Source organism: Sarcophilus harrisii, chromosome 3 (genome assembly GCF_902635505.1).
Source record: "Sarcophilus harrisii chromosome 3, mSarHar1.11, whole genome shotgun sequence".
NCBI lineage: Eukaryota > Metazoa > Chordata > Mammalia > Dasyuromorphia > Dasyuridae > Sarcophilus > Sarcophilus harrisii.
The window spans coordinates 394,928,115-394,943,690 of record NC_045428.1 but is presented as its reverse complement, the minus strand read 5'-3'; the positions used below and the strand labels follow the sequence as shown (position 1 = coordinate 394,943,690).

The following is a 15,576-nucleotide window of genomic DNA, read 5'->3' as shown; positions in this document are numbered from 1 at the left end:
CCTGTGTAAAAAAACTATTTTCAGACCCCACTTGATGGCTTACCTTTTTGAACATTATGTGATACATTTAGGCATAATAAAATAATTTGATTTAGTTATACATTGGAGATTTCCTCCTTATATAACAATTTACCAAGAAAAGGTTTTTATTCCATTTGATACATTGAGTAGAAAACCTTTTTTGGGGGGATATTTAATATTGTTTAAATTATCTGAAATAATTTAGGTACCATCTGAAAGCATAGAATATCACATATGCTTAGATTATTGTTTCTATATCTTGTTTTTAAAAAAGTATTAACCAAATCTAATTATAAATCCATACTGAAATATACTTGGAAAAGTTTTTGTTTTTATTATCTATTTTGTTTTTATAATTTTGTGAAAGGTTTATTGCTTTTATATAAAATGAGAATTACTGACTTGGCTTTAATTTTGTACATGCCATGGAATTTTATCATAAAAGTGGGCTTTTCCTCAAATATATATATGAGAAAGTTGATATTGAATGTTTTTAAATGAAATTAACACTGGATAAGTAAAAAGAAGTAACATCTTTTTCCTCCACATCCTGAATACACCAGACATTTCAGTCTGTATTTTGATGCCCACATGATCTTCTATATACTTTGCTTTTAAAACAGAAATAGCCTTTGTATGTTTACCAGGTAATTCTATCCCAAATTGTTGGATTTGTAGTTTCTTAAACAAAATCTAAGAAGTATATCAATATAGACTGTATCTTACTCTAACTATTGATGAAATAGATTCAGTTTATTTGAAAATAATTGAAGCACTAGAGGGTAAGAGATTTTGTTGTCATCCATTAATACTTTTTTCTTAATCTATTACCAACAGTAATTCTCATTCAATACAAAGTGCTGTGTTTTTCTATGTAAGAAAAGCAGTGGATTTTTATTATATTGCTATAAATAAAATTACTTTTAGAAAACTAATTTTAATAAGCTATCATTCTTTAAAAACTATTAGTAATTTTGTAGTTAAAATTCTAAATTACTCTTCAGGATTGCTGCTTGTGTATTCATTTTAATATATGCAATATTGATCACTACAAAACAAAATGGTAAATAGAAAATATTCATATTAATATGAATTTTGTATGTATTTTAATTTTTGAATAGCAGGGACTGATAGTTATACAGATAAACTGTTGAATGGGACTCATCTGGAAGGAGAACTTTTTTTGATTATATGGCAAGATTTTGTATAATGTGTCAAAAAGTTGATACTCAGAATTAACCTCATAGTATCCTCTTTATTTACTGACCTTCATCCCCTGTCATGACATTCTAAGTACCACTTTTGAGAAGTAGGGTTGGGGGTTGGGAGAATATTGATGCAATTTCTCTTGTTGTGTTTGGCCTGTAATTGTGATTAATAACAGTTGCTTTCACTATCTGGAAACAGACAGGCTGGTTTGTCTGCCTACAATCATGCTGTGATAAATGGAGCTATTTTAACTCTGGTTTTGTGTATCAAAGAAAACAGATGTAGTCTGGGACTCGAGGCTATAGGAAATATAAAGCCTGCTTAACTTAATCTTCATAGAGCTTGTTTTTGTAAATGAAGAACTGGTCAGTTTAAACAACAAAGTTTACATTAGAAGCATATTTAATTTATGGCTAGGTTTTTAAAATTATTAGTCTTCTAAAACTAGGCATAAAATTACTGGTTGAGAATTAGAAATTTAAAAAAAAAAAAAAAAACATGAACCAAATAGTTGTGTTAAAAATGTTCTTTGCTCGCTTGTTTTTGAAAGCAAGTTCAAAAGTTTCATTTTAATAATACAGTGCATCAGTGATTATTCCCTGTTCCTAACTCAGAGTTCAGTAACTTAAGTTTCCTCATCTCCTTTGGAAATAGTTGTTGTTTTTTTCCCCCCAAATGTAATTGATGTATCAGAATCTTTCCTAGTAGCAGAGCGGAGAAAATTAGTAGAGGCAAACTTTCAACCCTTATTGATCCAAAGATAAAAAAAGCTTTAAAGTAAGAGAGAGTAATAAAGATAAGCAAATAACATCCATCACTTTGTGCAATTTCTTATAATCAAAGATAACAAAAAGTTTTGAAGCAAGAAGAGAGAGCATGAGTGATAAGTAAATGACAGCCATCACTTTTTTGTATTATTTCTTATAAATTGCTGTTGTTCTCCACATAAAAACTTACCATGTTTATTTCTTTGCTATTTCTGCTACTTTATACATTAAATAGGTTTTGGGAGGTTTGACCTGACCTGACCTGATCTGGGACCTGTGTATCCATTATGACAATTTTTCCTATGGAATGATGAAATCTGTATCTTGTAGCAATGAGAGTAAATGAGAGAGCACCATGAACATGCTATTTCTCTATTTTTGTTCCACTTTGCCAATCATAGTATCAGCTTCCTTAGGTGAAAAGCAGGAGATGGGACATCTGACCCTGTCACATCTGTAAAGAGGCCAGTACCCGAGGTGAATGGCAGAAAGCACTTTTCTCTCCAGAATGACAGAGGAAACCTGTCCTATTGTAAATAAGACTGACCATTAATATAAAGGATATTTGAACATTGAGTAATTACACTCTGAGAATTGCCTATCCTACATTACTATAAGGGTATTATAATTGACTTCTCATAATCTTTCATACAGTGATATAGTAGCTAGCAGATCATTTCTAACAGATGGTCTCTGACCTGTGAAAAGTCAGTTAGTGTGTCCTAATTATGGCCTAATGTGACCATCATCTCTAGTGTTCTCAAAAAAAGTTATGTAATCTCTATTATCATATGGTGTATTACAATTCTTTCAATTAGAAAAATGATGACTATCAGTAAATTTATAACAGCACTAGATTCAGTTCTTTTAATTAGTCACTAATTCTTGACATTTATCAGTATTCAACTGAAATTATCAGATATTTACCAATTTCCAAATGAGACTATTGTCCTAAAAGTGTTACTGGACTTCATGAAGCCTAAGCAAACTTGGGATCTGAAGAGTAACTTGGAAATCATAGCCTGGTCCAGTTAGTTGCCACTGGAGAGACATGTTGACACAATGGTGAGCTATTTTTTTTTCCCCAGGAGATTGAGCCTTCAAAACAGAGAAATCAAAGATTTTGAATATTTAAATGGAACTAGATATTGGAAGATCTCATCATTCCTTACTCATTCTTGTTATAGCAGTTGCATGACATTTCTTCTTCTTAACAGGAATTCTTTCATCACTGTATTTGGTATCTAGAAGACAGGTGTGACAGAGGTATGTGAGATAGACATGGGAAAGGGAGATTAAAAAAATTCAGGAAGGTAGAACCTTAGACTTTAGTTAATTGTTTCGACTATTCCCAGCTAATAGAAATATCACAGCGGTCGTTTTATTTCATCTATTAACTTTAGAAATGTCAAAATTCAGAAGTGAAGCATCAAAAAAGATTTATATAACCCCATTTAAAATATGTGTTATTACCCTGGCAATTTGGAGGGAAGAGTGACAGAAATATTTGTGCCTTTGCTCATAGCAAGTATTTATTGAACTTTTTTTGAATTGAATTTAAAGAAATTATAATGTTTTTAAAGAAGAGTTTCTCTTTCTGATCTGGCTTTATCTATTACAATATAATATTTGACATAGAAACAATGCAATACCTAAGGTAGGATATTAACTTCTATATTATTTCAATCATTTTAGTCATTTCTAACTTGTCATGACCTCATTTGAGATTTTCTTGGCAGAAATACTGAAGTGGTTTGCCATTTCCTTCCCCAGCTAATTTTATAGATGAGAAAACTGAGACAAAAGAGTAAAGTGACATCCAGAGTCACACAGCTAGTGAGTGTCTGAGGCCAGATTTGAATTCAGGAAAATAACTGTTCCTGATTCTACACCCAGTGCTCTATCTACTGCCTCATCTAACTACCCTTCTCCTTCTTTATTGTCTTCCAATTATGAAGAGTCAACATAGATTTTTAAAAAAAACATCTTTCTTCCATCCCCACCCTCCCCAATATAGTAATAAATACCTTCCATTTGTATAGCACTTTAAAATACACAAAATGCTTTATATATATTATCTCATTCTATCCTCAGGTGCTATAATTATTCTATTATACACATAAGAACTAAGTCCCAAAAATGTTAACTTGCCTGAGGTCATTCCACTGATGTTATTCCTAACTCTCAAGTCTAGGCCTTTATCTGCTATACATATAATGTTGTCCCTGTAAGTTAAAAAGAGGTAAACTCTGTATAAATGCTTCTTTTTTAAAAAAAAGAAAGAAAGAAAGAAAAGAAAAAAAGGCACAATTGAAATATGTTTATACCTTTTCCTCTACTCTTATTTAGCCTTCTATATCACTGTGATCCTAAAGGAATCATTATTGTTGATTGAGATTAGAAAGGAATTGCACTTTTAAGTTTATAGCAGTCGAATTTACCTCAGTAAATAGTATTACCTCATCCTTTCTCATTGTCCTTACTCCCTTAAAATCTTTTATTTACAGACTACAGAAGAAGCAAGAGTGGGATAGGATGGAAATAAAAACTAAAATGGTTTTCCCAGTGACTTTCTAAAAATTTTCATCCTTCTTCAAACTTGCCATGCATTCTCTTCCCACTACTCTCTTAGCTGAGAATCTTGCCTCATATTTTACTGGGGAGTGAGGGGGAGGAAATTGAGGCCATTCACCAGGATCTTCCTCTTCTCATCTCCTTACACTCAGATACTTTTTTGTCACTTTCTCTTCCTTCATCTCTGTGTCACATGATGGAGTGGCCTTCCCCCTTACCAAGTCTGATCCCTTCTACCTACTCAGAGGATCCCATTTCATCTCCTCTGCTCCAAACAGATTGCTGTCTCACTTATCTTTGATCTCTTCCTTCTCTGCTGCCTAAAAACATGGCCATGTTGCCTGTATCCTCAAAAAACTTTCACTTGAGCTTTGATCCCAACTGTTGTCCAATATCTCTTCTGCCCTTTATAATCATACGTCTTGAAAAGGCCATCAACAATAGTGTCCCCATCTTTTTCTCCTCACACTCACTCCTTATAGTCTGGTTTCTGGCCTTAGTCCTTCAGAACTGCTCTCTCCAAGAATATCAACAGATTAAGTCAAATGGCCAAAGTCAATGGACTCGTTCTCCTCAATCTCTCTGCAGTCTTTGACACTGTTGATCACTCTGTCCTCTTTGATACTCTTTTCTCAATTTCTTAGGATGACACTCTCCAGTTTGTTCCTTCTTAGTCTGCCAATGTCTCTTTCAAGTTACTTCACCTGGCCATAGTTGTCCCCAGAGTTCTGTCCTGGACTCTTTTCTTGCTTTATGCTTAATTTGATAATCTCACAATCTTCAGTGGATTTTAGCCTCATGATTTTGACTTATGTATCTTTTCTGTAACTTTCTTGATTTCCAGTCTTATAGTTCTGCCTTTTAGATATTTATCTTACAGCAGTAGACATCTTAAAACTCAGCATGACCAAAACTGAAGTCATTCTCTTTTCCCTTGAGCCCCTTTCTCTTCTGAATTTCCTTATCATCATCTAGGGCACCATCATCCTCCCAATCCCTCAGGCTCACAGTTTAGGTGTCATTCTTGACTCCTCCCTGCATCCCTTTTGCCTCATATTCAGTTTATTGCTGAGGGCTGTTTTTCACCTTTGCAGAATGTCTTCATTCTCCTGAGTAGTTGTTTCTTCTTTCCTCCTTTAATGAACTCATAATTACTTAGTTTTGCAACTGATTCATTTCTGCAATAGAATGGAAGCACATCTCAAGGTCAGGAAATGTTTTGATTTTGTCTTTGTCTCCCAAATAGCTAGTATAGTGCTTTACATATTGTGGGTTCTTAATAAACATTTGTCAAAACTTAGTTCAGTCTAATCATCAGTGAACCAGCAAAGCAGACTGAAACTTTAAAAAATTAAAAAAAAAATTAACTAATGAATAAAAGTGGGAGCTAATGTATTGGGAAAAAATAGATAAGCCATTGGTTAATTCGGTTTAAAAAAGAAAAAAACATTACTAATATCAAAAATGAAAAGGGCGAATGTACCACCAATGAAGTTGAAATAAAAGTAATTATTGGAAGCTCTTCTGCCAAATTATGTGCCTGCGAAATTGACAATTTAAGTGAAATGGATTAATGTTTTTAAAAATATATAAATTGCCTGGATTAATAGAAGAGAACATAAAATACTTAAATAACCTTATCTTAGAAAAAGGAATTGAACAAGCCACAAGTGAGCTTCCTAAGAAAAAATCCCTAGGGCCAGATGGATTCACAAGTGAATTCTACCAAACTTTTAAAGAACAATTAATTCCAATACTATATAAGCTATTTGGAAAAATAGGTAAAGAAGGAGTGCTATCAAATTCCTTTTCCTACAAAAATATGATTCATATATCTAAACCATGAAGAACAAAAACGGGGGAAAAAACCTACTAGTTTCCTTAATGAATGTTAATGCAAAAAATTTAAATTTTTTAAAAACAAACAGGGAGATTACAGCAATATGTCACAATGATTGTGTACTTGGACCAGGTGGGATATTTGCCAGGAATTCAGGCCTGCTTCAATATTAAGAAAACTTAATCTGATCAAATCAATAACAAAAAACCACATAATTATCCCAGTAAATGCAAAAAAAGGCTTTTAACAAAATAAGCACTCATTTCTATTAAAAAACATTAGAAAGCATAGGAATAAATACAGATTTCCTTAAAATGGTATAGATACTACTCATCATCAAGCATCAACAAGCATTATCTGGAGTGGAGATGGTCTAGAAGCCTTCCAAATAAGATCAAAGTTGAAACAAGAGTGCCCATTATCACCACTATTCCTTTTTTTTTTTTTTTTTTTTTTAACATGTACAATATATTAAACATTTCCATATTAATTTATCTGTATTCAGACACTATCACTTCTCTCTCTTTAGGGGATAATATGGTTCATCATTAGTCCTTTGTGATTGTCTTGGATTATTATATTGTTGAAAAGAGATGCCATTTATAGTTCTTAATACAATATTGTTGTTGTATGTATGTACATTGTTCTCATTCTACTCACTTGGCTTTACTTCAGTTCATATATGTCTTTCCAGGCTTTTCTGAAATCATCTTGCTTGTCATTTCTTAGAGTACCATAATATTCCATCACAATCATGTGACACAGCTTGTTTAGTCATTCCCCAATTAATGGGCAGCTTTTCAATTTCCAATTCTTAGCTACTACCAAAAAAACATGCTACAAATGATTCTTTTTCCTTTTTAATATCAATATTCTTCAATACTGTATTAGAAGTCCTAACGATAGCAATAAGAGAAGAAAAAAATTGAAGAAACCAGAATAGTTATAAAAAAACAACTCACTCTTTGCATATGGTATGATAGTATACTTAGAGAATCCTAGAGAATTAACTAAAACTTGTTGAAACTATTAACTTTAACAGTCCTGTAATCTGTGCTCTTGTGGAGATTGAGGCTAGTGAATTCCTTGAATTTGGGAGTTTTGATCTGCTTTAAAGCTAAAGTTAACTAGATATCTACCCCAAGGTTAGCACCAAAATGAGGGTTCCTCAAGGGCCACCAGACTGCTGCCTGAGAAGGGACAAGCCTGACTGACATTGGAAAAAAAGAAGCAATTTCCAACAATTTGAATTAAAATGAATGACTGCTGTGCTTTAAAAAACATGTTTTTAAAAAAATTAGTTTTCGTCATCTGGTCATTAATTGATCCTTGTTCCAGTCATTTATAATCAGTATGGCCATATGTATTGCCCAGAACATCATGAATTATTTAGTAACAAGAAGAAAAATATTATATGCAGTTTGTAGGCTAGAAAATTTATCCACAACTCTAAGACCTTCATTGACATTTTATGTTCTCAGTGCCACTGAATTGGTTGTCTTGATGAAATGAAAGCAAAGATTTCAGAAGGAGAAAAGAAGTTGAACAATTTAGTAAAAAGAAATCCAGTATAATTAAGCCCATTATCATCTTAACATCAAGTCTTAGTCATATTCTAATTTTTCTTAAACATTAACATTTTTCATTTGATGGATCTATTGGCTAATATCCAGCTTGTACTTCCAAGAAAAAACAGTGTTTTATGGTGTGAACAAATGTGTAGGTTAAAAACCCTCTGAGGGAATGTCAGATCTTCATATGGGTCAAGAAGCAGAAACTTCCCATCATTCTTTGCCTTGTATTGGGATCTGGCCAGTTCCAAAATACCAGAACCTAAAAATAAAGTCTTATTTGTTTGAGGCTTATAGTTCTTTGAAAAGATCTCTGGGTATCTGAATTGAATTGAATGGCTAATTACATAAGACAATTTTGAACCATTGGCTGTTTCATCCATTACAAGAAGTTCAATTACTACTATTGGTGGGGAGGGCAATATTTGAGATAGAATTGTATAGTCAGTGTAGAAGATAATAGAAGAATATTCAGGATAATAAAATCTCAAGTACTAAAAGAATTGGACTTTGTTTCACTTCTATTTCTCTGCTTTTTTTGAGTCTCATTCCCAGTTCAAGGACTCATTTCAGTCTTTGCTTTTCTATAAGTGAAGTCTGTAGGAAATTGTTTTAAAATATCTTTTCATCCAGCAAGTATTATTTATTGATTCAAAATATTTTAATGTGATTAGGCCACAATATTATCAAAAATGTAGACCCAGAGTAGTTGACTTATTCAAGGTCATATAATATAATCTACTCTTTCAGCTAACTATCTGGTTTTTAAAAACAACAAAGTGACAGGTATTGGTACTTGAATTAGCATATTTCTAAGTGCTATATCATGTAAACTCATATAGATATCAATATAACTATATGTGTATAATTTGAACATCAGTGAAATATAGATAAGGACTTCTCAAAGTCCATTCCCCCTGGTTTGTGGCCCTTGCATCTGCTACATTTTTAATCAGACTTACATGTTTTTTCTTTCTAGCACTATCTTTTACTCCCACCTAGCAGCAAAATCAAGCTCAAGAAAACCAGTTTCTGGTGATTTCTCAAAAGTTGTGTTCCTTACAAATAAGAAATTTCAATTTCATATTGTAACGATCTCATTAAAAGAATAGCATAAGATAGAATATCTAAACTTAGGTTATTTGTGTTTATTGCATCTCTTCATGTTTGAGCTTTAGCAGCTTTTTTCAAAAATCCTTTTCCACTTGGTATGTCATTGGGGGAGACAGATGATTCTCAATTCTAAATGCTTGAAATTTCATTCTTAGCTCCATATGTGTATACATATACTTAGTATCATTTCTGAATATAAATTCTTCCTGTCTTTCAGTAGATAACAATTTTCATATACAGAAAATATTTTGTAAAAATATTATTCAGAATCAGTTCAAGTGTTCAAGGATTTTAGAACATAATGAAATCTTCCCCACTTCAAAATATAGGCCTGCTTTGGTGACTTTTTTTTAAATTGCTTACCCATGTGACCAAACCTCAGAAAGACTTCCATGTCATTCTTCTGTCTTTTGATTTAGCATTTTATTTGTATTTTCCTTCCTACTTGCTCTTGTAGTTGCAAAGAATGTGCCCTACAACAATTTGAGCTTATAAACTAAACTAGATCCTTACCATGGATGTAAGCTGGGGATTTTTGATATCAGTTCAAGTTTTTCATGAATGACAGCAAAAGCTCACAGACCTCTGCTACCAAGGGGTTAAAATCTTCCATCACATATGTTTATGAAAGGCCAAGGCTTTGCCTGCTGTACAGCTTTTTTTAACTTTCTAGTTCACTAATCAAATGTATGTTAGATTGATTATTGTAAAAGTATAAACCATAGAAAATTTGACAAGATAGATGTGTAAATTATCCCTCTGACAGAACTAATGATGCACTCCAAGCACCTTCTGTTTTCCAGCACTTGGTGAGTGACTTCATTAAATATGCAATGGCTGTTGGGTGGCTTCTCAGACGTTAGTTCAGCTCCTCATGGAATTGCATTATTACTAGAGGTGTAAAACCAGGCAGACAAGCTAGCTGTTGGGCATCCTGCTGAGGTTCTAATGTGCTCCATCTTGTTGGAGCAGTTGTTTGCAGTCTTTTCAAGACAATTACATCCATAACCACAGGACACATTCAGTGAAACTATATTACAGATAATAGTTGAGAATGGCATTGACTGTTCTTCACCTCTCTGACTTGAGCAGCCTAAATGTGGGATAGATTATTAAAGGACTCCAAGTTGCCCCAACTCCTCAATAGCTAAAGATCTTGTTTGCAGCAATATAATTAAACTTATAAATGAATCTGGGGGGAATCTCCCAGAAACTTTGGAGTTGTTGAGAGAATTAGGGAGGGATCAGATATGTGTGCATGAGGAGAAATTTTTATAGGACCTAAATATTATATATTTGTAACATTAACTCAACACATTTGCCTTTTTAAAATTTTTCTTACTGAATCAAAGGTTTTTCTTCTATTGTGCATTTTTTCCGCTCAGCACCATTGATGCTCTTTATTCCTTAGAGGCATAAACAAAAATATTCAGCTTTCCAGCAGTGTCCCTGTCATTTATTATTCTGATGACAGTTTGATGGTTACCCTGAGAACTGGGCACAAAAGATGGTTTGAGTTTAGTTTCAAATGGTATTTAAGGTTTCCAAAAGGCAGATGCTACAGTATATCACTGCAGCCTGATAAATGGGATTGCATTTTAGGATGACAGGCTGAATACTATATTGTCTTTAATGAAAGAATGTTGGCCTTTTTGATTGACCTATTAAGTCACTCTTTATGACTTTAGTTAATTAATGAATATCTGTGGAAAATGACCATTTAAATGACCATTCTCATTTAAAATGACTTTTTAAGTATTTTGCTAACTCAGTAAACTCATTTATGAGATTTCTCTATTTCCTTATAAGATGTTTACAAAAGTACATATTTTTGGTAATTTTGTATTCATAGTTTATTGTGAGAGTGATTTTTTTTTTTTTTAAAGGATATACTCTCTTACATAGATCTCATTTGTAAATAATGGGGAGGGAGTCTTTTTCCCCTGCATAATTTATATTACTGAGCTTTTCTGTGTATTTGGAACTAATCAAGGTGGGAGGGGGGGCGGTTGAGGGAAGAGGGTGTGCTTTCAGAAATGGGCCTTTCAATTGATTACTTAGCATTTTTTAAACTTGGTATAATAAAACAAAAATGGGTGAAAATGTTATTTAAAACCATGGAAATGTCAAAAGTAATTTGGTAGTATATCCTATGTTGAGTCTAATTATTTTGTTAAAAATTATATTTAAGTTGGCCCCTAAAATCTTCTAGCTTTTGTGCTATCCTTTCTAAAACTATAGTTTTTTTTTGTTAGGGAACCCCCACCCCCTTAAATGAGGCTACCTAATTCATATGGAACATTTTATTTAAAGCATCTTTATCTTTAAAATTGCTTCCTTAAAATTTTTTAAATTTTTTTTTTTGTTTCTCAAATAGCTAAATTTGAAGGGACTGATTTCTTAAAGAAATACATAGACTTTCCATTTTTTATTTGTAAAAGGACCTTTAATCTCAGCCTAAGCTTCATCTCCATTTCATAGTTTGAAGAGGAAGGAGACAGTGTGGAACACAGGCTTCCTCTGGGAATATATTGAGCTTAATGAGCTTGATAGTCTGCTGGGCTCAATAAATCAAATAAAGCAAAACATTTCTCATTTTTGAATAAAAGCATTTATCACACAGTGTTTGTTCATTCGTGGTCACAAGATTGATTGGCTCCCAGCATCGTGGTGTATATTGAAGCATTTTTGATTTTGTTTTTCCAGTGGGCAAGTTGCGGAAGCAGTGGCTGAAGGAAACTATCTCCGATGTCGGCTTTGGAATGCTGAAGTCTGTCAAGGAATATGTGGACCCCAATAATATCTTTGGAAACAAGAACCTTTTATAAATTCATTATTCTCTGATATACTTAATTAAGAATCACACACAAATGCTTTTTTAGTCTACAAGTCTATGGTTATCCCAGTAATCAAATATATCATGGACTATATTTGGGGTGTATTTTGTTTATTGATTTATAAAAAAATCTTTTATTCTTGAGTTATGCTCTGTTTATACATCTGTGGATGGACAGGTGGCGTTCCTAAATCTCTCGCACTGTAAAGGGCATCAGTTTACAACCAACTTGGAGATGCAAGTCATTCCAAGTTTTAGTTAGGCAGCACAGAGCTTATGATTGTAATTTCAGTGGAAGATACAATCAGCTGTTTTGTGTTGAAGCTTCCTCTGCCTGGAGAACAAAGATTGGTATTGGTATTATTTAGTGAAACTGATTATCCAGCCTTCTTTTAGAAAAAAGTTTCTGGGAGGCAGATAACTAGGGAAGGATTCCACTGAGAGAACATTTCCATGTAAAAGGTTTTTCTTTCTTTTTTTCTTCTTCTATTTTAAAGGAAGCAGGCCTGAATGGGAGGAGTCATGGAGGAATAATTATTCTTGAATGAATAAAGATAGCCTAGCATTTTAAAGATGCACTGAATTTTGTAAAATGTTTTGGCCTGCATTTTCCTTTCTAATTATTTTAAAAATCAAAACCCTTGAATTGGCATAGAAATTATACTGTTACAGCACAATTTTTTTTCTTTGTATGTTTGTTTACACTGAAGTCTGAATTGTATTTGTATCATTGGGATAATCTATTGTAATATCCTGGTTCATTCATCATATGTTTTGTATAGAAAAAGATGACATCGCTCATATTGTATGTGAAGAGCAGGTTTACCATAAAATGAATGCCTTCATTCACGCTGTAGTCCTGATGTATCTGGTTTCACTTTCTTGTTGCTGAGATGCAGAAGAAAAAAAATCCCTCTCTATTTAACGTCTTTGGCAGAATGAGTGGTTTGGCTATTTAAACAAATACTGTCTTAAGCATTATTCAGCACTCTGTTTGAAAGTCTCAACAGTTTCGATGCTGAAATCTTTTTATCAATCTAAACTGGATGACAAATTTTCATCTAAAAGTGAAGTTTTCAATTTAGTTTTTAATAATGGTTTGATGTCTTTATGAATTACAGCTTTAACCTAAACAGTAACCACAATTGTAGTATATAAAGTGCATATACCATAATCAAAAGTTTGAAACTTCATATTTCTTAAATTGTAGGTCAAACATTAATCACATTTAGCAAACATTTTTACATTTAAACCTGTATCTTAAAAATAAGTGAATTGAAAACTTTGAATCATTGTCTTGTCAAGGTTCATGATTCACATTTTGAGATGGATTCTTTTCTTAATGCAATGCCTGACTTTTTGATAATTTTTTTTTTAATTAGTACTTGATCATATATAGCAACTCGATGTGCAGACTATCCTTTAAAAGGACATACTGTCTGTCTATGTAGCAGTGGCTCCAAAGTGTTTTTGGGCAGTTTGATACCTTTTATATCCGAAGTAGCCTTAACCAGTAAAGTAAAAATTTACAATTTGAGAATACGCTATTTTTACAATTTCAAAATAATTTTTAACTGTGAAAATTGGCCTAAAATAAATGAATATAAATCTCTAAGCAAATTAAAATCAAATACTTCTGTTATAGCAACAAAAATAGTAATGGCTTTATTAAAAACTGCCTGTCTTCATCAGCAATTTCTTTTTAAAAAATTGTAAACTTTCCATCAGAACTCTGTTCAAAACCAAAACCCTTGGTTTTTGAACCAGTTGGATATTTGCTGAATAAAATCACGTCTAAAACTATAGAATTTTATGAAATACATTTATTCATAAAAATAAGTTTAAAAGCATTCTCTGATGTGGGAATCTAAACATGAAATTAATATGGTATTAATAGCCTATAGGAAATGTACGTATGTATGTGTTTCCTAGTAAATTTTGTTTTTATAAAACTTCTAAATTCACAAGCAAATCCAGTCTCTTGCATTTGATTGGGGATTTCATATTTCAACAACCTCAGAAATCTGCACTTGACATTAGGGAACTCTTAATTTTTGAGGTTAAGTGCTCCTTATTCTGTATAAAACTTATGGAACACATGATTTATCTCTGTTTTTCCTTTTCATGTGTGCAAGGCTTCCCCACATTGCATTCTTTGATTGGGATGATTGCTTGTTATAGTTAGGAACCTGCCTGCAACATCAGTCTGAAATACACCTTTCTTTGTCAATCCTGTTTCAAACAGATATTTAGTCAATAAGAACCTTCCTCTCACACCTTTTGGTATGTGCCTCTGTACTTGGTATGCTCTAGAGGACTGAATTTACAAATTAATGCACAGAAAGCACTTACATTTTACCTGTTAACCCTGAAATAGCTGGATTTAATGGTAGCATGAGGACTAAAGCTGGGAAGAGATGGTTTTGTGGAACCGTTTAATTCCATTCTTCCATGAAGTTTATACAAAGTACACGTAAATTCTTTAACCTATATGATTTTTGGGGCTGCACAGTGCTGACCTTCTTTTCCTTTACTTACTCAATCTTTTCAAGGCATTGGCATACATTTATTAAATCACGTTTGGGTTAGGGTTTTCTTGGGGCAGGAATATAACTTGCTGCTAATGTGAAAAAATTTGCATCAGATGCAAAGAGCTTGATGTGAAAAGGTATAATTGATAAAGAAATTATTGCCTTAATGCTTTTTTGGCAGAGTTGTAAATACACTTAAAATTTCTACCTGTAAAAGGTTTGGGTGTAATTTACAATGTGTGCCTAAATTGAACCTTTGGTGACACATGAGAGAAATTTTAGGTTAAGTTTGGTAATCAGGGCATGACATCTGTCATTGAGGATTTATTGTGCTTAGCACTGTATTTAACAGGAGGAGGAAAAAGTCTTGAATGAATATCTGATTAAAGTCTTAAGAGAATAAAGTTTCTCCTTTAAAAATTCACCAGACTATACTCATTAATAGAGCTGTGTTAGAAGCACTTTTAATCTTCTATTGGATAAATTAACAAAGTGTTTTGACTGGTTCCTTAAGTGAGGGACCCTTCAGTGTCTTTGGGAAGTTTGCTGTCATAATTCTAATTATATCCCACGTTTTGCTCCATCTATGTCCCTCCATGTTTTCCTTTCTTATATGATTCTATTTACCACTGTTTAACTGTTGCTTGATTAGAGAAGCTACAGTTTCAAGTTAGAGTGTTGCTTAAGCTGTCCATATTGGGCTCTGACCTGTCTCAAGCTGCTGTCCTATATTAAAATAGAACAAAATACTTGTTTTTCTGTCTTAGGAAGCAAAAATTAAATGATACAGGGAAAAGGATATCGGCATTTAAAAATGTTTATTGATTTTTTTCATCCTTATGGAAATTTTGGAGGTGTGACTTCATTAAGGAAATTCTTCCCACTTTTGCATTTCCCATTCAATTTTCAAATATACCAGTTTTGATTGGGATCTAGTTCTTGAGAAAAGCAGAAAGAAATAGCAAGTACAAAGCTAGAATTGAGACTCCCAAAAGGGATATGTCATCCTTGGCATTGGAGATATTTGGGTCTTGGCTTTGCAACATATACAGATGTCTTTTGTTCTTCCACCATTGCTAACAGATGTCAAGTTAATTGATTCTTCTATGTTGTA

General features: G+C 32.8%; 1 protein-coding gene across 1 annotated transcript in view; it reads left to right on the top strand.

The window, feature by feature from the left end:
- Positions 1–14,886, top strand: part of AGPS (alkylglycerone phosphate synthase) — a 138,475-nt gene extending 123,589 nt beyond the window's left edge. Inside the window, exon 20 of the mRNA XM_031960414.1 lies at positions 11,802–14,886. Coding sequence (XP_031816274.1) covers positions 11,802–11,923 — 122 coding nt within the window. The 3' untranslated portion in view covers positions 11,924–14,886. The remainder of the gene's footprint in view (positions 1–11,801) is intronic.
- The last annotated feature ends 690 nt before the right edge of the window (positions 14,887–15,576 follow it).